General features: G+C 37.0%; 2 protein-coding genes across 2 annotated transcripts; both read left to right on the top strand.

Annotated features, from left to right (window-relative positions):
• Positions 1 to 392: 392 nt before the first annotated feature.
• LOC311090389 (C-C chemokine receptor type 8-like) lies at positions 393 to 1,220 on the top strand (the record flags this gene model as incomplete). The annotated part of the gene is made up of 1 exon (XM_084125646.1): positions 393 to 1,220. One exon carries the CDS (start codon positions 393 to 395, stop codon positions 1,218 to 1,220), a length of 828 nt encoding a protein of 275 aa, XP_083981772.1.
• A 4,834-nt stretch (positions 1,221 to 6,054) lies between these two features.
• Positions 6,055 to 10,052, top strand: LOC311090388 (hydroxycarboxylic acid receptor 2-like; the record flags this gene model as incomplete). The annotated part of the gene is made up of 2 exons (XM_084125645.1): positions 6,055 to 6,104; positions 9,159 to 10,052. Exon 2 carries the CDS (start codon positions 9,204 to 9,206, stop codon positions 10,050 to 10,052), a length of 849 nt encoding a protein of 282 aa, XP_083981771.1. The 5' UTR covers positions 6,055 to 6,104; positions 9,159 to 9,203.
• Positions 10,053 to 21,821: the final 11,769 nt, after the last annotated feature.

Below are 21,821 nucleotides of genomic sequence, written 5' to 3'. Positions count from 1 at the left end.
CATTTTATGATTTCAATATATTTGCATATCTGGTGTTTTATGTGACGTGTAGCAGATGTCGTGCTCATATATTCTTGTGACAGCTCTGAAGTCAGTGTTCAGAACACAGCACAGAGATTTAAACACATCCAGAGAAACTGGACATTCACTCTTCAGGTGATAAACTCAATTTTTTAATCAGTTTCTTGGTTTAAGCCACAACAATATGGAAAAATGTTGCTGTTTTTCAATATTGTCAAAGGGCATGTTTTGTTTAGCAGTTTTAGCTCTGTTTACATTGGAAACTTTCTTGAAATACATATTGGTTATACTTCTCTTTTTTCCTCTTTTTCATATGATCTGTGGGTTACTGAACTGAGAAGACAAACACAGAGGAAATTAATAACTCTACAATGAACTTCACCACAACTGAAGCATCAAACTGCACAATGCATTCAATTGGGCTAATGGACTGCCTGGAAATCTGTGTGTACAGCATCAATGTCTTATTTTGTCTTCCTACACACTCCTATATCATATGGCTCATCATCACAGGAAGAGGAAGTGGAGTCGCATCAGAGTTCTTCAACCTCAATCTCTCTGTTTGTGAGCTTGGTGTCTGTCTGAATAGTGTGGTCTTTGTATTGTCACTGTGGTTTACAACTCTTTCAAGTTTTGAACTATTTTTAATAGGTCTATCCCATACTGGCCGTCCTCTGTTTCAGTGTCTGATCTGTGTTGAGCGTTACCTGGCAGTGGTTCATCCTGTAACCTTTCTGAAGTACAAACCTCTCAGATATAGAGTGATCTGCTGCACTGCAGCATGGGTAATTAATTTTGGCTCTTGTTTGAGTTGCATGTTCAATTTAGCCTCACAAAACAGATATATACATACATGGCTCTCGTCGCTGCAAATGGTACTGTTCTTCTCCATCCAGTTGTTTTGTGTTGTGGCTGTTCTCAGAGCTCTGAAGCAGTCAGGACCAGGAGAGAGAGGGAGAGAGAAAAAGGAGGAAAACCACATGAAGAGAAGAGCATTTAATATTATTCTAATAACTACTGTAAGCATGGTTATCCTATATGTTCCAAGAATAATCACAGGATTCTCTGAAATCCGGACATCAGACAGTACTCCGACAACCGGGTTTACTGCTTTGACTTGTTTTATTATGGCTGGTTTTGTTCAGCCTGCTCTTTTTCTGCACCGCACTGGAAAACTCTCCTGCCTCTGTTCATCATAAAATTTGCAGCACTAGATTAAGTTAAGCTTGTGCAAATTATTGATAACTTTTGATAAAGTAGAAATGCAACACATGGGCATGAGCACATTTCTGATGATTGTGACTACAGTGCAAATACATTTGTCATCTGTCACAATAAATAGTATGTGTAAATGTACCTTGTCATGGTATATATCTCATAATTTAATAAATGCTGAAGATTTGCATATTAGGTCTTTCGATTTCATTTTCAGATGTATAAAGATTGTTTGTGATCTCGGGACATTCATTGTTCCATTCATCATTTCTCCTTTAAAAGCTTGATTGACATTTGATTATATTTTCTTTTACTGTATATGAACCATTATACCACATGAGTTCAAACTGAGGTCATACAATAAATCAATTTCTTCGTGATCCCATGTTTCAAACTTTAGTGTGTAATGTTGTTAGAGTATAAATAATATCTGTAAAATTATAAAGCTCAAAGTTCAATGCTAAGCGAGATATTTTATTTAACAGAAGACGCCTACAGCGAACGGCCGATTTGTACTACATCCCTCTACTTCTGTTATGAATTGGAAGACTCAGTAGGATCCATTTGCAACTTTTAATGAAGGAACGTCAAAACAGGCAAGGGTCAGGCAACAGCAAAACAGGGTGATCAGAGAACAGACACAGAGAGTAGTCAGGTCACAGGCAGAAGTTCAGGGCAGGCAGCAAGAGACAATAATCCAAGATCAATCCAAGTCGAGACAGGCAGCAAACAGACAGAAACGAGATAACAATCCGAGGTCAATAAACAGATCAGTAGAATAGGGGAACCCGCTCAGTGATTACAGTACGTGGCAAGGCAATTCTTCGCAGTGATCTTCTGTTTGAGTGTGGTTTATATGGAGTGTCTGAATGAGATGCAGGTGAGTGCGCAATCAGTCCCAGGTATGAAGCATTATAGGAATTGTAGTTTTGTGAGGTGGTGGCTGAAATGGGTAATTGCATTTCTCAACAAAAATAAATAAATAATTGCATTGTTTAAAAAAAAAGATATATTATAAATATTTTAAATAACACAAAACAACTAAATGGTGGTAGGTAATAGGCCTACATCTGATTTCATATACTGCTTTAGTAAAATAATAATAATAATAATTCAGGGCTCTGGGTCATGTTACAAGTGACAGGCTAATGCAAGTCCAGCGATTCTCAGCTAGCGTTGTAGTTATCTGGTCGGACTCGTTACACCAAAACTGTAAGTTTTATTTCTCTTCCAAATAACTGCTTAAGCTGGAGAAACTCAGCACACTGCTTTCAATATGCTGTTCAATATGTTTCAAAAGTGGAGAGTATTGAGTGTTGAGTGTCTGTTAATTTTTCCCGTGTCTCAAAATGTTTTAAATGTTTCATGAAGTACAACAAAATGAGAAATATATCTTGTTTTTTAATCACTCTCATTGCCACAATGTATGCAAGCTTGTTTCCGCCACAATTCCGTCAGAATTGCGAGATATAAAGTCAGAATTCTGACTTTATTTCTCGCAATTGCAACTTTATATCACGCAATTCTGACTTTATGTAACCTAGCCCACTTAATGAGCTCACAGGTAAATCATGTTTATAAAATAAACCAGCAGTCAGGACTTTGGTATAAACGCTTTTACAGAGCAGTTTTATTTAACAAGTGCCTTATAGACATAAAAGACACCTAGTCATCAACAGAACAAAATAAACCAACCCAGGCAGTACACTGAAAGTGGAGTGAAGAAATTAATACTCAAAACAAACCATTAATTCACCACAGCATTTACCTATATGTGACACCCTCACACCAAACCACTGCATCCAATGAAAGTAAACACCACACGTGCGCCCACTGTCCCTCAAGTGCACCCACCTGGGAAAAGAACAAACAAAAACACATTTAAACAAACAACTCCACAATCCTTCATTCCATTCTCATTTCCCTACAAATGTCATCAAAGAGGGACTCACTCGACATTTGCTTGTCACACTTAAAACAGTTTCACGCGAGTTCAAGAACTCATTAAAACCTCATATTAGATAAAGACAGTAAGAAACAAAACTCTAAACAGATAACAATCGGTGCCAGTCCTACAATAAAAATGCACACATTAGTACATTTATAAAACAAACAATTTAATAACTATCGATTCGGCTAATACCTTGTTTTAGTAACTTGTGCTTTCCACTGATATATTAATCATCAGCCCCGCTCATGCAGAATCACAATGCTGCAAACAAACAAGGAACATAACATTACACTTAGAAAATACTAACTAAAACCATAAAAGCAGTTACTACCTTGTTTTAGCAGTTTGCATTATACACTGAATCAGCTCGCCCCAGAACAAACAAAGAGCCCAGCTTCCCATTCACCTTCTCGTCTACTGATCGTTTGTCTCACTTTAAATATGTTGTTTCACCTGGTCTTAATTGGTGTGATTATTAATTCTAACACCCTTACCAGTCATGCCCCACACAATTCTTCCCCAGGTCCTAGTGTCCCCCTCTCTGCCACATTTATAACACGCAATTGCGAGTTTATATCTCGCAATTCTGACATCGTTTCTCACAATTGTGAGACATAAAGTCCAATTCTAAGGGAAAAAAAGACGGACTTTTTTTTTTTTTACCTCAGAATAGTTTATATCTCACAATTCTGACTTTAAAACACGTAATTGCGACTTAATTTCTCAGAATTGCGACTTTATATCCCGCAATTGCGACTTTATATCTCACAATTGCGACTTTATATCTCACAATTGCGACTTTATTTCTCTGAATTGCCACTTTATTTCTCACAATTCTGACTTCATATCTCGCAATTCTGAGAAAAAAGTCAGAATTTTGAGATAAAAAGTCGCTATTATTTATTTATTATTCAGTGGCAGAAACAAAGCTTCCAACAATGTGTTTTGAAAAAAGGAAAGAAAAACTTTAAAAATCTTTTCGTTTTGGTTGAAGATAATATTTTAACAGTGCAAAAGTGGTCCACATTTCATTGATACTAATTGTATCCGAACGAAGATGCAATGCGAAGTCAAGTGGCTGTTTATGCGAAGTTCTACCTGTTTACAAATATGATTGTATTGTTGTACTGTTTTTTTTATTGGATTAAAAATAAATGTGTTTATTTAGCATGTTTGTTTTGTCCATATGTAGTGCTGAGTTCCCCAATTGATAGGCCATGCAGGTCCCAGCTGCTACAATGATTTTTTATTTTATTTATTTTTTATAACCGTAATTAAACTACTAAACTATACCTGTTTCATCTCCATAAAGCACTCTGACTCTGTAGGCATTATTGTCCGACTCGAAATGAACACCGTTACTGAGAGTTTCTGATATTATCATCATTCCGTGAGATGAAATTGTCCTGAGAGACTGAACGCGAGCTCATGAAGCTCCGCCCCCTGTGCCGTCCAGCAGCAGCTCATTTGCATTTAAAGGGCACACACTAAAACAGCGCGTTTTTCTGAGCCCCCAAAAAATGACAATTTAAACATGCTGTAAAAAATGATCTGTTGGGTATTTTGAGCTAAAACTTCACATACACACTCTGGGGACATCAGAGACTTATTTTACATCTTGTGAAAATGGGCATAATACGGGACCTTTAAGATTATGATATTGTGATCTATCTATGTGTTGTTTTTTACCTGGTGTCAAGTATTCTTATAACAGCTGTGAAGTCAGTCTACAAAACACAGCACAGATTTATACACATCCAGAGAGAGTGACATTCACTCTTCAGGTGATAAACTCTTTTTAAATCAATTTGATTTGACTTGATTACACCTTTCCATTCTGCTCTTCTTCCTTTAGATCAGTTTTAATTTTATGCACCACACTTTCAGCATCTACAAACTGCTCAACTCAGTTCATTGGACCACTGGGCATTCTGGAAAAGTGTACGTACAACTTCAATTTCCTTTTTGGTCTTCCACTCCTATGTGATCTGGCTCATCATGGTAGGAAGAGGAATTGGAGTTGCATTAAGAGTTCTTCATCCTCAATCTCTCTGAATGGTTTGATCTTTATACTCTGTTTGGTTTGCAAATCTCAGGACATTAGAAACCGTTTTAATAGGACTTACCATCCTATACACAAAATAAATATATTTGAAATACATTTTCAGGATATATTTTGGAATATATGCAAATATTTGATATTGGCCCAATACATATATTTCATACTTTTATTTCATATATTTTTGTTATATTTCAGAATATATTTCAATGTATTTGAATATTATATTGAATATATATATATATATATATATTTGACACTTTTGGGGACCCATACAGAAAAAAAATACATTGAAATATATTCTGAAATATAACAAAAATATATGAAATATAAGTATGAAATATATTTATTGGGCCAATTTCAAATATTTGCATATATTCCAAAATATATCCTGAAAATATATTTCAAATATATTTATTTTGTGTATGGGATCAGAGTGATCTTCTGCACACATGGATAATCACACATGGATCCTGTTTGTATGGCATGTTTACTATTCACAAAACATGGTACATGTATGGTTTATGTCAATGCAGCTGCTACTGGTCCTCTCCATCCAGTTGTTTTGTGTTGTGCAAGTAAAATATATGTTTATTTAGAGAGCTGGTCAGATGCAGGGAGAGTGATGATGAGTAGTAGTCCGGTATGAAGGCACCTTGGCAGCACAGGGACGCTGAGGACAAACCCGATCTCTCCGGTAACGATGAAGATGATGACGATGATGACGATAGCAGTCCGGGGAAAACGGAGATGGATCGAGACCGGAGACCGGAGACCAGGAAGTAGACGGCGTGAATGACAGGAGTGCAGGAAACGAACGACACACGGGAACATCCACAACGCTCTGACAAAGACAAGGTGACAACACTGGGAAACTCTCCTGCCTTTGATTTTACCATCCTCATATCATTGTTTAATGAAATAATGATTCATAATGAATCAAATAATATTACACAAAATTACTAAGTAACTTTTTTTCTGATATATTGCTTTTTCATGATATTATGCTACTTCAGATGTTGCCTTTGCAGTGTAAAAATGTTACTATCCTCTGTGCATAACTTCATAACTAATAGTTATTATTATATTTACAAACAGATTTAAGTTTATTCTGCACTATTTTTTTTATTTTATTAGTAAGGTATTTTCCACACATATATTTTACTATGTTTAAATAATATCATTAACGTATTGATAGTCTACCACGCATTTAGCATTTTTAACACTTTAGAGATGCACAGATGAATGCCATGCATAAATGTAAATGTAGGAATCAACAGGGGTTAATTTAGGATAATCAAGCTTTTAATGTTGTTTATACGTCTATGTGGTGTTTGTAATATGCTTTAAGACAAACCATGTGTAAATTCATTAGTCAACACCATTGCTGAGTATTTTCTCCTTAAAACTGCAGTGAACCAAAGACAGTCTCAAAAACATGGTTTGAAATCGCTGGTGTTTCTGACGTCACAAACTACCTTGTAACCAATCAGGTCAACGAGTGATCGTCAACGAGTGGATCTCTGAGCTGGTGTGAGTGAGTGGAGGCGGGGCTCATTTGCATATTCATAGAACGGGGTATACTAAATGAGGCAAGGGTGTAGAGTTATATTCAAACCTATTTTAAGGCATGATGAATTCTCTTTCACAGGAAAAAAACATTTAAATATGTCATTTTGGTGATCAAAGATGAGTTTTAAGGGATACAATTATTGACTACAGGGGGACTTTAAGATTTAGTCAGTCAAAACAGTTTTGAGGTTATCACACTGATAAAAATAATTTTGTGGTGAAGTAAATACTACAGAAAATTTAATTTCAACATGAAAAAGTAAATTCTATATTAGTACTCAATTCAAGCGAGTAGAAATTAAATCGTAAATATCAATGTTATAAAATTAAGTAAAATTACTCAACTTTTCTGATACTGGTGTTCGCATTATGCATTCTCAATTTTGTCACATTTTTTGCATACAGTTTTCTGTAATGAAATCGTTAATCTGGTTTTAATTTTAATTTTAATCATTTAATTTATTTATTTAAATTTGCCAGAAAATGCCTTCCATAGCTGCCAGCCATTTGACCCTTTTTTTACGATTTTTTTTTTTTACAATGAAGGTATATGATCGTGATAATTCAGGAAATACCTGTAAAATAGCAGTGTTTTTCAGTTTATTTAATTTAGGATGTTTTAGTTTTTTGGGGGGCTGACAGTCATTTGACCATTTTATCATTTAACTGTTTTGTTACTGTTTAATTACAGATTATATTTAACATACATTTTTATGTAATTTAAGAAAACAGAAAATATACTGTATGAAAAATACAATAAAATTTCTGTATAAAAAATGTGTATTACTGGAATTTGTCATTAATGCCACAATACCTAAAATAACAGCTGAATTTTTACTTTATAGATATTATTTGTAATTTTACAGTGTTTTGAGTACAATTTAAAATTAAAGAAAATGATAGTCAAAAAATCACAGTTATTTTCTGTAAAATTAGGATTTTTTTTTTTTTTTACAGTGTATGCTTTCCACTGGGGCGAATTAAGTCTGGTTTCTTGTTAGTGTCACGTGAACCGCCGAAGCACGCACACAGTCTGCTCCAGTCCAGAGACACGAGTCGGCACGTATTAGAAAACGTATCGGACCCATTTGAATTCTGCATAGAATGCTATATTTTAAAGCGATATGGGGGAGATTATGAGGAGAAACTGCGGCTTTACGGGCTCAACGGCTCTGGCTGAGCTGTGTTATAAACTGAACGCTATTGGCTATTATATTTAAAAAAAGGGGAGGAGCTGTTCGGTACGTCCCGCCCTGTCTTCCACCACAAACTGACTTACGTTGTACATTTGTTTGTTCTAGTTATTTACACAGATTTATTGTTTATTCTGTATGCGTAATTCAGATATGGGTGGCATGAAGAATGATTACATCAAACTTGACATTCTGTCATAACACAGATATATAGTGGGGTTTTCTTTGTCATAGTTTTTAAATGCTCAGTCTAACTATTTGAATAACAGGTGTTGAATGAGTAACACCTGACCAGTGTCAAAGACTGAATCTTTGAACGTTCACTGATTGTATCTGCATACACATCATACTACAAAGATGCTTACTGAAGTTAGACAATTTTCTGCATGAATGTAAATAATGGTTGACATATTTATTTTCTTCAAATGTTTAGTTAGTCATTTTAAACCCCAGTTTTTATTTTAAAGTGCCCCTATTATGTTATTTTAAAGGCTCCTAATTTTGTTTTGGAGTCTCCTACAACAGGTTTACATAAATCAAAAGTCCAAAAACATTTTCTCACATTATACATTGAACATCACCACATTTTTCAATGATTCTCAAATGGACTGGATGGACAGTCTCTCTAAATCCCTCCTTTTTGCGAGCTACTCTGCTCTGATTGGCCAGATGGCAGATGCCCCCCCCAAAAAAAACAAATTTTTTATCTGAAGTTTATTCATATCTGGTGTTTTATGTGACGTGTAGCAGATGTCGTGCTCATATATTCTTGTGTCAGCTGTGAAGTCAGTGTACAAAACACAGCACAGAGATTTATACACATTCAGAGAAACTGGACATTCACTCTTCAGGTGATAAACTTCTGTTTTTGATTGAATTTCTTTCTTTTTTTTTACCACCAACAATAATCAACCGTGTAATTGTGTTTATCTGTCCAAGGGTTTTGGGGAAATTGTAATTGTTTAGAGATATTGAATTAAAAGAGACTGTATATCATTTAATAATGAAGTGCTCTGGTTATTTGAATGAAAACAAAACATTTTTAGAATTCTAAACTGGATGCATTAAAAAATATTCAAATCTTACTTAAACCTGAGTGAATGAACTCAGTATAATTCACTGGTTCATTTACGCTTCTCTTTTCCAGTAAATCACAGTTGCAGGATATATTGCTGAAGACAAACAGACGGAGATGTTCAAGGAGATGAACAACTACACAGTGAACTTCACCACACCTGAAGCATCTACAAACTCCACAACTGATTCTTTCTGGTTACTTGAAAGTCTGAGAATTTGTATGTTCAGCATGAATCTCCTGTTTGGTTTTCCTACTCACTCCTATATTATATGGCTCATCATCACAGGAACAGCAAGTGGAGTCGCATCAGAGTTCTTCAACCTCAATCTCTCTGTTTGTGAGCTTGGTGTCTGTCTGAATTTTTTGTTTTATATAATGTCAGTTTGCTTTCAGAGAATCTCAGAATTACCACTCTTTTTTCTAGGCCTATCCCTCACTGGCCGTCCTCTGTTTCAGTGTCTGATCTGTGTTGAGCGTTACCTGGCAGTGGTTCATCCTGTAACCTTTCTGAAGTACAAACCTCTCAGATATAGAGTGATCTGCTGCACTGCAGCCTGGATAACTATTCTTGGCTCCTGTTTTCTGTGCCTGTTATTTTCTGACAACTTAAAATTTACATTGTTCTTGTCGGCGCAGTTCTTCATCTTCTTCTCCATCCAGTTGTTTTGTCTTGTGGCTGTTCTCAGAGCTCTGAATCAGTCAGGACCAGGAGAGAGAAGAAGAGAGAGAGAGGAGGAAAACCACATGAAGAGAAGAGCGTTTCAAATCATTCTAATAACTACTGTGAGCATGACTATCATATATGTCCCATTTGCTACAACAGGATTCATTACCATTCTAACAAACCACTATATTCATGAACTTTGGACCACAGGTTTTTTCTGTTATATACTGGCTGGTTTTGTTCAGCCTGCTCTTTATCTGCACCGCACTGGGAAATTTTCCTGCTCTTGTGCACCATGAAATGGTGATATATGATTTAGTTGTTATTTAATCATTTAAGATAATTGATAAATTAATTGGCTGTTAAATTAAATCATTTTATGCTAAATATAGTTATTTATTTTTTATTATACTGGAAAATTATAAATTCAGTTTTTGGAGCTGATATATTGCTTTTCTTTTTCCTGTCTAGCCTTAAAGGGCCACAATTACAAAAGACTTATAGTTATAGCTTCATGTGGTGGTTTTGGTTATGTTATATGTTACATCTCATTAAAAAGTTGTAGGTATTTGCATGTAAAATATAGTTAGAGCACACATTCTCGTACGTTTGCATTGAATGATAACATGCTATTGACAACATGCATCTAAAATGCATTTTACGTATAAACACTAAGTACAGTTATCTTCAAATAATATGCTGATTTTATTACATGTAATCAGTTATATTAATGAAATACGCCATAACATTTTAAGTTTTTGCCATTAGTCTGTTGTTTGTTTATTCAAATAAAAAAGGTTATCAATGACCAAGTGTCTCCTTTTATATTGGCTATAACAGTGATTCCAATACAATTTATATAAATATATATATATATATATATATATATATATATATATTTATTTATTTATTTATTTATTTTTATACATATATTCTATAGCTACACCTGTACGCTGCCTATTACCCAACACTTTTCTTAAGGCTGAGAATCGATTCATAAAAAAGTAAAATGTGCAACAGACAGAAGATATGCATATTCCACTATTGGTTAAGAACGTCTTGCTCCATATACAGGTGCTGGTCATATAATTAGAATATCATCAAAAAGTTGATTTATTTCAGTTATTCCATTCAAAAAGTGAAACTTGTATATTATATAGACTCATTACATGCAAAGTGAGATATTTCAAGCCTTTATTTGTTATAATTTTGATGATTATGGCTTACAGCTTGTGAAAACCACAAAATCAAAATCTCAGAAAATTAGAATATTACATGAAATCACACAGTAATTACACAGTAATCCCATGGTCATTGAACCAGGTTTTGGTTATTTTGGCAGTGTGGGCAGGTGCAAATCCTGCTGGAAAATGAAGTCAGCATCTCCATAAAGCTTGTCTGCTGAAGGAAGCATGAAGTGCTCTGGAAATGTCCTGGTAGACGGCTGCGTTGAGTGGACAGCACAGTGGACCAACACCAGCCGATGACATGGCTCCCCAAACCAACACAGACTGTGGAAACTTCACACTGGACTTCAAGCATCTTGGATTGTGTGCCTCTCCATTCTTCCTCCAGACTCTGGGACCTTGGTTTCCAAATGAGATGCAAAATTTGCTCTCATCAGAAAAGAGGACTTTAGTCCACTGTGCTTTATTAAATCCAGAGTCAACGCAGCCGTCTACCAGGACATTTTCAGAGCACTTCATGCTTCCTTCATTTTCCAGCAGGATTTGCACCTGCCCACACTGCCAAAAGAACCAAAACCTGGTTCAATAACCATGGTATCACTGTGTAATTACTGTGTGATTTCATGTAATATTCTAATTTTCTGAGATTTTGATTTTGTGGTTTTCACAAGCTGTAAGCCATAATCATCAAAATTATAACAAATAAAGGCTTGAGATATCTCACTTTGCATGTAATGAGTCTATATAATATACAAGTTTCACTTTTTTAACGGAATTACTGAAATAAATCAACTTTTTGATGATATTCTAATTATATGACCAGCACCTGTATATCCAATAATTTCAACATGCTGATTCTTAAAGTTTGCTTTTTTTTATTTTTATTAATGGATTCATTTAAATCATTTAAATAGGGCCTAAACATATAAGAACACAAAACCTCAAATACATACTAAAAATGTAAACATAAGCAATGACTGTATCTCTGTTAATGTGCATATTACAGTTTTTCTCGATTGTTTAAACACTATAACCAGGCTTTTGAACTAAAATTTAAAAACCATAATGCCATTTATCAATAATCACACCCATTTCCCTAAACTATAAACACTATTCCCTGTTTTGACACGAGTCAGATTTGTTGAACTGTCACTGCAAAACTCTACACACAAATCCCTTCATTTCTCATTGCCTAGACCATGTTGTCATATAGAAAGCACTAGCATTTAATATTGTTCACTCAAGTCAGCACAGCTTCAGCACAGTTAGCACACAATTACCCAGGTGGAAACACTAAGAGTCAAAATTTAACACACATCAATCAGAACCTTCAATAGATAGATAAAAGGGCCCAAATCAGTTTATTGAGTTTTGGAACAATGGATCCAGAAAGACATGAAGGAGGAGATCAAGGAGGGATAAGAAGGAGGAGGAGGAGGAAGGGCAAGGGTAAGAAGACAAGCAGTCTCAGATGAAATTCAAGCCACTCTAGTTGCCCATGTCTTTGTCAATGGTATGACTATGAGGGAGGCTGGGTTACGGGTAAGGCCAAATTTGAGTCGCTTCACCGTCGCCTCGAGAACCTTCAGGGAGGTGTGGTGGCAAACAAAATTCTATCACTGAATAAGAGACAAACATTTCCAATAGTCTTTGATGAGGTTTATTTTCTTGCAAGAAAAGGCCAGCAGTCGTACAGTCACACAGAGTGGCTGCAGAGTGTGACAGTGAAGAGAGGGCATCCTTTCTCCTTTATAGTCTTGACCCCCAGAACGTTATCTTTCTAGGCCAATGACGGTATTTCAACCATACATGGAACATTCTTAGACGTGTTCATCATATTGTCTCCTTGAGTGGAGGCCCTCACTCCAACCAACACTCTTTACCATTCCAATACACTTTCATATTAGAATAAGGTTTGTGTGTGCTCTTTTACTGTCATATGATGGTCACACACATCTTAACCCACTGCGCATAGACACGTCGAAACGACGTATTTTCTACGTCGTTTTTGCACATCCAATTTTGCTCCCCTTGAAGGTGCAGACTGTGACGCCAGATGACGTCTTTTTCCGACGTCTTCCGCACGTCTAATGTTGACGTCCGTCCACAAAAGTTTGTTTGTGGGAAGAAGGAAGGAGACAGGGTCGGCTTGCTGTGGATCGTGTGTTTTATTAGATACTTTTTAAAAACAATAATCGCGCTCAGTGCACTCAATCAAAACAGCGGCTTTATTAGGCTTCTCCTCATGAGATGGCACACAAACACACACACCTTATTCTTGCTTTCCCTGGGAATCGAACTCGTGATCTTAGCGTTACAAGCGCCAACGCTCTACTGTTTGAGCTACAGTATCTTAGTACCTTTGTATGCGTCTCCAGTTATCACCTGATGCTGAGACGATCAAATGGAGTTTTTGGAAAATGATCTTAAATAATTATAAATAATCTGTAGGCCTATTCGAATATGTATTAATCATGTTGATAATGCGCGAATGAGGCGTTTAGCGCGGCGCGGACGAGCGAATGAGGCGAATTGAGCGTCTGGCGCAATACGCGCGAGTGATTTGAGGGTGAGAGAGCAAGAGAGAGTGAGATAATTCTGTTTAGTCCAGAGGATATATCGCGTTTAGGCTAAAAATAAGTTCGGCGCTTATCGCGGTTTGGAAAGAAACTGCATCTTGCAGTACATTTTAAACAAGGAAATAGAGATTTGGCATGAAACGTGGATGGAGCGAATAGGTTCAGTACACAGCAAAATGACATGACAAACTCTTTTTTTTTAAATGCCGTTTATTGCGTAAAAAAAAAAGTAATAGTCATGTAAATTTCCTGCACCTGTCATAGACGTCCAAATGACGTCCAAAAAAATTACCCAGTTCAAAGGTCCAATGTTGAACGTCAATATGACGTCTAAGTTGGGTCATGGTTGGACGTCCAAATAGTGGACCTAGTTTGGACGTCGAAAAAAATTACCCAGTTCAAAGGTCCAATGTTGAACGTCAATATGACGTCTAAGTTGGGTCATGGTTGGACGTCCAAATAGTGGACCTAGTTTGGATGTCGAATAGATGTCCAGAATTGGTCATGGACCGACGGACCCAATATAGACATGATCTGCACGTCTATCCGACGTCCAATGTTTAGTGGGAAGTAAATATGAAAAAAAAATAAAAATTGGAGGAGAGAAAAAAAGGAGTAAAACAGCCCTTTTTTGTGTGTGTTGTACTGTGTAATACATGAATGAATAAAAATGTGCCAATGTATCCATTGGTTGTGTCTTTTGTGTTCATCATGTGAAAAGGTTTGTGAGGGGGGGGAACCACAAGCAACATAACTTACCAGTTTTGGAAATGTTGTTTTGAATTTATTGCACCAGTGTGTTAGACTATGTTGTAGTGTGTGTGATTTTGAGGGCTTGTGTGTCCTGTCTGAGGGCAAAGTTTGGTTTTTCAACAAGAGTGAATGGTTTTGAGTCTAGAGCTTCATTTTGACCTGAAAATAGGATGTTTGGGGAATTGGGTGAGACGTTATGGATTTGTGTTTACAGTTTTGAGAATACGAGGCATAGTTTCAAGAAATGTGTTTAAGCAATCGAGAAAAACTGTAATCGCTCATACATTTATTCTGTGGGACTTTTTGTGTCTGTATGTCAGCAGTGTTTGAAATCGCTGCCCGTAATTATTCTTGAGAAAACTATAAGTTTTGTCCATTTGAAAAAGCTGTCAGTCAAATGCGCATTAAAAACAGTAAGCATCTCAAATAGTCGTATATTATTTTCTTCTTGAACTATTTTTATTTCTGATGAACTTGAGCATTTTTAACATGTGGAATTTGTGGATGTGAGATTACGAGGGCACACAGAATCAACTAAAATAATGATGTGCAAGGATAGATCATCTGTAGCATTCCATAAATAATAGGAACTGGAATTGTTCATTTTAATTTCATGGTGACTTCAATGTTGTTTTTGGTTGCCACTGTCATTGTGGTTTGTGCATTAAAAGATTAAATATGCTTGTCCATGTTCAAGGGCATGATTAATAAAATGTCTTTACTGTTTTTAATAAACCCTTTGAATATTTGGGGTTTTTTTCTCAGTAAGTATGGTTTACCAGGTGACTATCTATATTGTGTGTGGGACGGGGAGGTTTTGTCGATGACCCAGTGTCACCGTTCCCTTTTGCAGGCTTTCCACTGAGAATGTTGCATTAAACTTGACATCCTATCATAACACAGATGATTAAAGAGTTTGTTTCTCTCCTTTTCAAATGCTTGGTATAAAGATATGCATATTTGGTGTTGATTGAGTGGCAGGTGTGCTGGTCAGTGTCAGAAATATGGATCATTTCTTTAAAGATGTATGGACTATGTTACCCTTAAAATGATAACATTAACTTGGATCTTGTTTTTTTATTTTTTTTATTATTCTTCTTGTGCAGAACTCACAATGTACACATTACATTTTTGTTGCAATTTAGTTGTAGTTGGGAGTATTTATGTGCATGTTTATGTGTGTGCGGTCAAACTGTAAACACAAAACAATTCACAATTAGTATCCAGTAATGTTCACATCACCACATACATACATTACTCCAGTACAAACATTATAACATCAGCTTTAGATAATAAACAAAGTAAAAGTATATATACTTATAAATCAAAGATATCACCTACAATGCAAATATCATAGGGGGAGACCGGGGACAGTTGCAACATGGGGATGGTTGCAACATGTCATTTTTCTCCAATCAGAAACAAGCTAGAGTGATGACACTCATACTGAACATGCACAGTTAGACCCCCCACCAAGAAGACAGTAGACATATTCAACATCTGCTGCTGCATTTATTGAACAAAACTTGTTTTGGAGGTATGAAAGTACATTTTTTCATGAGATATATTTTTGTCATACTGTCCTGAAATTTTGTATGAATTAATAAAAACTTACTTACTGTAGTTTGAATTATTGTTGTGTTGACTTCTAAGTGACATGGTTAGCATGTGTCAAAGTCAGTGTGTCTAGCAGGCACATGATGTTCTGTCATGGCTGATCGGGTTGGGGACGGTTGCAACAAGTTATAAATTGCATGTTTAATAAAAGTTTGTTGCATTGCAAATTGTTCAATTCTTCCTGTCTGACACTGAAATATGGAGAGATTGAATAGCATCTGTAACACCTGCACACTGAATCTATGTAGGCCTATGTTCTACACATAAACAAAACAAAAACTCAATAACTGTTATTTGATAAATATGACTAAATAAATAAATATAATAGGCTACGATAATATTATTGAAATAAATAATACTATAATATTATAGTAGGCCTAAAACAGTTAATATTTTCAGAATTCTATGTTCATTGAGACAAAAAGCTTAAGTTAATTAATGAAATTTAAGGTATTTTTAACATGTTGCAACTAGGGCTGGGCGATATGGAGCAAAAAATATATCTCGATATATTTTGCTATATCTCGATATACGATATATATCTCGATATCTTTACAGGAAAAATAACCCACCAAAAACTACTGCAAAAACAAATATGCCAAATACCACAGTCTTTTTTTTTTTATTGAAGTGCAAAGAGGTAGGCAGTTCATGTAGGAACAAAGTGCTTCTGTGACATTTAAAAAAAAATATCCCTGTATACAAAAATAATAATTTAACTGTAAAATAAAGGAAGAAATAATACATATTGCCTTCTTTTCATTCAAAAATAAAACAACTCAACTCAAGGTAGGCAGTGCATATAGGAACAAAGTGCTTCTGCGACATTTAAGATAATAAAAAATCCCTGATTACATAAATAACAATAATTTAACTGTAAAATAAAATAAACAATACATATTGCCTTCTTTTCATTCAAAAATAAAACAACTCAACTCAAGCTCATCTTTGCATTAACTCTGTTTTGCATTAACTCATTAACTTTGCATTAACTCAAGTTTGTGTAACTCTTTTACATTTTAATATTTTGAGCAAGGAATACCAATCTGTCTACTGTGTCAGGCTTAAGTGCAGCCCTTTGACAAGTAACTATATTTCCACTGCAGCTGAAGATCCTTTCAGAAGGGCTGCTAGTGGCAGGCACACAGAGGTACATTTTTGCTAGGGTGCTCAGTGCTGGATAGGCAACCTCATGTTCCTGCCACCATTGTAGTGGATCTGCCTCACTCTCCAAACATACAGACTGTAAATAGCTTGACAACTCATTCTCAATGGACTCGCGAGGTGTAAATGAAGAAGAGTAAGGGGTTGCATCTAGGACAAAGAAGCTGGCTAGTGTTTTTTTTCTTTTTAGCAATGGGGGACACAGGATCTGCTATGGCACTCTCTTGTGCGGACTGAGGCACAGCTTTGTCAACACCTGCAGAGCTCCCCTGATCACCTAGCAAACTCTGTGCTTCACAGATGACCCTCTCTTTCAATGCAACCAGTTTCCCACTGCTGACATATTTCCCCCGAAACCATGGGTCTAAAGGAAGCAATGTCCAGCAAGTCACTGGTAGAGGGCTCTGAATACTTTTCATTTAAGTAAGTCAGGATGGTGTGTTTGATGGACTTTGTTAGCTCAGGAGCAAAGAGACTGCTGTTAAAGAGGTGGAGCACAGGTCTTTCGTATGAGAGTGTCACATGGCCCGTGTGATATGAGGGTCTTGCATTCCATGACCTGTAACACAGTAAAAGCAAAAATGAAATAAATTGTTTTTAAATGTAGTTTAATAGCTCAAGCCATGAATTCTCTCTTAATTTTGTGACTGTATAAGTATATATGTATAGTTTCTTTTTAATTTGTAATAAAGTTATTATTTTGACATTGTACTTTTTAATTATTCTGCAATACACTGTTTTTTTTTTAAAAGACCAGATTATTTGCCACACCCCCTTCCACCCAACCAAACATTTCACACCCAGGCAGTCCCAAGCAGACTAACCTACATGTGCACACAGACAGACACACACACACACACACGCCCATGTAAGACCAGGTATATTGCACTCACCAATCGCCAAATGTAGTCTGTGACCAAAATATTGCATCCTCTGGCAGTTGTTGTTTTGGATTGCGCAGACATATATATGCGCAGACATAGATATTCGCTCCATTGTCAGTGGTAATGGCCACGGGTCCATTTGGATTTAACATCCAGGTTGTTGTTCCGTCTCTGAGGGCCTCTGCGATATTTTCATCCGTGTGATCTTGCGGGAAATAAGTGGTTTGAAGGCATGCGCTTTTAATCTTCCAGTCCAAAATATAATGTATAGTGACGCACATGTCAGGCTCGCATGTCCTGCTGCTCCACATGTCTGTAGTCAGGGTATAGTAAGTAACCTTCTCCAATTCAGCAGCAAGCCGCTCTCTCTCCGTAGTGACAGTCGCGGGAGTTCTTGTCTCGCAAAGTAATGCCGACTAGGTAAACTGTATCTTGGATCAAGTGTTTTTAGCATACGTATAAAGCCACGTTGTTCAACGGCGGCAACGGGTGCCATGTCCACCGCTATATGAAATAGACTTGTAGTCAAGGCCGCCTAAACCGAGACCAAGACACTACCAAGACCAGAGGGTATCGAGACCAAGACAAGACCAAGACCAAGTCGAGACCGAGACCAAGACGAGACCGGAGGGGAAAAAAACAGACTAGTGTTGAAGCTAAGCAATAACTTGTATGAATTCAAGAACAGCAGCATAGGGTTCAGCCGCAGTTTACATTCAATACATATTAGACGGTATTACTTCAACTACACAGGCAGAACAATACAGAGACAGACCATGTCATGTGTGTGACTGTGAGCTCACTGTAAATGTTTTTGCAGACTGGGTGAGATCAACTATGTGTAGCAATTGCATGACGGCTGTTACTGCACTATTAGAGGACTGAGACTCCCTTAACTTTTGTGTACTGTTGAGGACTGACATGACTGGTACTGACTGGTTCATCTGACAAAACATCAAACACCTCCAACACCATCTTGCTCCTCCAACAACTGTCTAAAGAATGAGAAATATGTAACCAATTGAAATTATACTTAATGTGTAGATGAAATCGTAACATCAAATTAAAGATACACAATTATAAACTTGGATTAGGCCTAATGTTTAGTCAACACAACGGAGATATGCAGATGATATTTAAAAGACCATTTATCTAGTCTAACACCATCTTAAATACAATACTGTAATCAAACAACACACACACACACACACACACACACAGAGAGAGAGAGAGATATCAAAGTCACAAATTCATCTAAGCAAATGCCTGCCTGTCTCTGCCGATTTCGGAGTCTCCAAATGAATCCATTCTGCAACTTTTAAATATATAATTACATTTTTAAAAACGAAATTATAGGCTTAAGTTCAGGATCCGAAAGTTGGTCGTTTTGTCGCTATGGTTACACACACACACACACACACACCGTTGGCGGTGCGCTCAAAGTCATCTGTCAGTTGTGCAGTTACCCAAAATCTCCTGAATGAAGTTAAAACCCATCATGTCACTGATATGTGTTTTTTAAATCAAGTGATCAAAGTGCTCGTTGCCGCTGCGATCAGTGGCCGCGGATAAAGTGTTTTCTCGTGTGGCTCGCGCACACGGCGCACTGTCTTCTCTCGACGCGCGCTTCAATCCGTTCCGCTGCGGATAATAATTTTGCATTATCGAACGTTGTGTTGTCGTGGATATTGTAGTATTGTATTGCTAAATCCCCCGACCACTATGTCGGTCTGAGACAGCGAGACCTAGACAAGACCGAGAGGTCCGAGACCAAGACAAGACCAAGACCAAAGATCATCAAGGCCGTGACAAGACTGAGACCATGTAAAAGCGAGACCAAGACCGGTCTCGAGACATACATCACTAATATGAAATGCCACTGACTCTGTGATGCTACACCACCTTGCGCTCTTTCTTTCATATTCTACACTCCGCGTTAAAGATTTGTGGAGTGTTGTCTGTGTAGTGTTTGGAGTGTGTGGAGTGTTGCCAGAGCTAGTGGGTTTAGTGGCCGGGATCCTTAGTCTGGTGCACTCCTCGTATGCGAGCTTGTGCCTTGTCTGTAAATGGTGGAAAAGGTTTGTGGTGCTAGAAGCTTTGGTTGGCACCAACTTTCGGCATTCATGGCAGTAGACATCTGTCTGCTGTCCGTCCGACGCCTTAAAACCGAAGTATCTCCATATAATGGAGCCAGTTGTCCTTTTTTTTTAGACGAGTTCTGTAGCCTCCGGGCTGGTTGCGGGCGGCGCCATGATGAATGAGACAACACGCGAGGGGAGGGGGAACAAAAGCAAGAAGGCGAACGGGCGCGGGCACAGAGAAGGCAAACAAGCAAAGTGGCGAAATCAGAATTAAATATAAACAATATATCGATATATACGATATGTCAAAATCCATATCGTGTTTAAAAAATATCTCGATATATTTTAAATATCGAGATATCGCCCACCCCAGTTTCAACCGTCCCTGGGTTGGGGTTAGTTGCAACATCTGGCTTCTTCCATTCAAATAAATACTGTGAACGATATATCATATGTAATCATCTTTAAATGGTATGGGTAATTAGCAGACAGATGCAAGTTTAATATATACAAATTTGGTTGGTCTAGTCCAAATAGTCTCTGAGTAACTGAGGCCTTGTCCACACGGACACGGGTATTTTTATAACCGTGACCTTTTTTACGCGGTTCGGCCATTCGTCCACACGAAAACGCAGTATCAGGTCACTGAAACCGAACATTTTTGAAAACCCCTGCCAGGGTGAGGATTTTCAGAAACGCCGGTTGCAGTGTTGTCGTGTAGACAGTAAAACCGGGGTTTTTGCTTCTGATTCAGGCTTCTGATTGGCCAACGTGGCTTTACGATCGCCGCCTGCTGGTGTGGCATGCTCTTGACAGCACGTGATGGCGTGTTTTTTGCGTTTTCATGTAGGCGGAGATTTCTTTTAAACCCAGCATGTGTGGACATGATTTTTTTTTAAACGCAGGAGGAAAAACTCCGGTTATAAAAATACCCGTGTCCGTGTGGACTAGGCCTGAGAGAAATGCAAAAAGTGTTGCAACTGTCCCCGGTCTCCCCCTATATTAGCATGAAACAAAATCACATATGTGTGATACAACTGTTACAGATTTCTAAAACAGTCGCTGTATTACAAACACGTATTAAACTCTGTTTAGCAAATAAATGCAACATATATTGCATAAATATTTCAATAGGAAATTTAAACTGTAAATATCGAACCAAACATAATAAACAAACTAATAGCATTAGGCGTTTAGGCGCTAACCGCAAATAGCAACCTACATAGTGACTTTATCAATACACTTATAACAACAAAATTTACTCACCACGCTGGGAATATATAGTTTAGATTAAGGGTTTTATCTGTAATTGTTATAGAACATTAGAAAGTCTGCATATGAGCATCAACAGGACTTTCACACTCAGATCGGTTCAGTTCAGGTTTTTTTCTACTTGCGCCGCTTCCTAGGCGATCACATGAGCCCACAGAATCAACGTCCTTAAAGGGGCAGCACCCTACAGACTATTTGATTTTCTACTGTATATAAAAAACACATTAATTTAGCTGGCGTGAGTCTCAGTTTTTTCTGTGAAGGTCAGCTTGTAAAATGTGGCTTGGTGCACAATTTTAAAGTCAAATCAACTCTGTAAATTCATTGCCATTGCATTGTTTCTATGGCTCCAACCAGGGGCGATTCTAGGATTTTTTCAACTGGGGGGCACAAGAGGGGCCACAATTAATACAGAGGGGCCAATCTTATGTTGTGTTTATATGTAAAACTGTAGATATCCAAATCATTTAAAGTTCAGTAAGATTTAAAATCCTCTATAAACAGTGATAGCTTATTTATTTTTAACGGCAT

This window comes from Abramis brama (assembly GCF_963993115.1).
Source record: "Abramis brama genome assembly, chromosome: 10".
In the NCBI taxonomy this organism is placed as follows: Eukaryota; Metazoa; Chordata; class Actinopteri; order Cypriniformes; family Leuciscidae; genus Abramis; species Abramis brama.
Note: the sequence above shows the minus strand (reverse complement) of the source record. Positions and strands in the feature narration are given on the sequence as shown.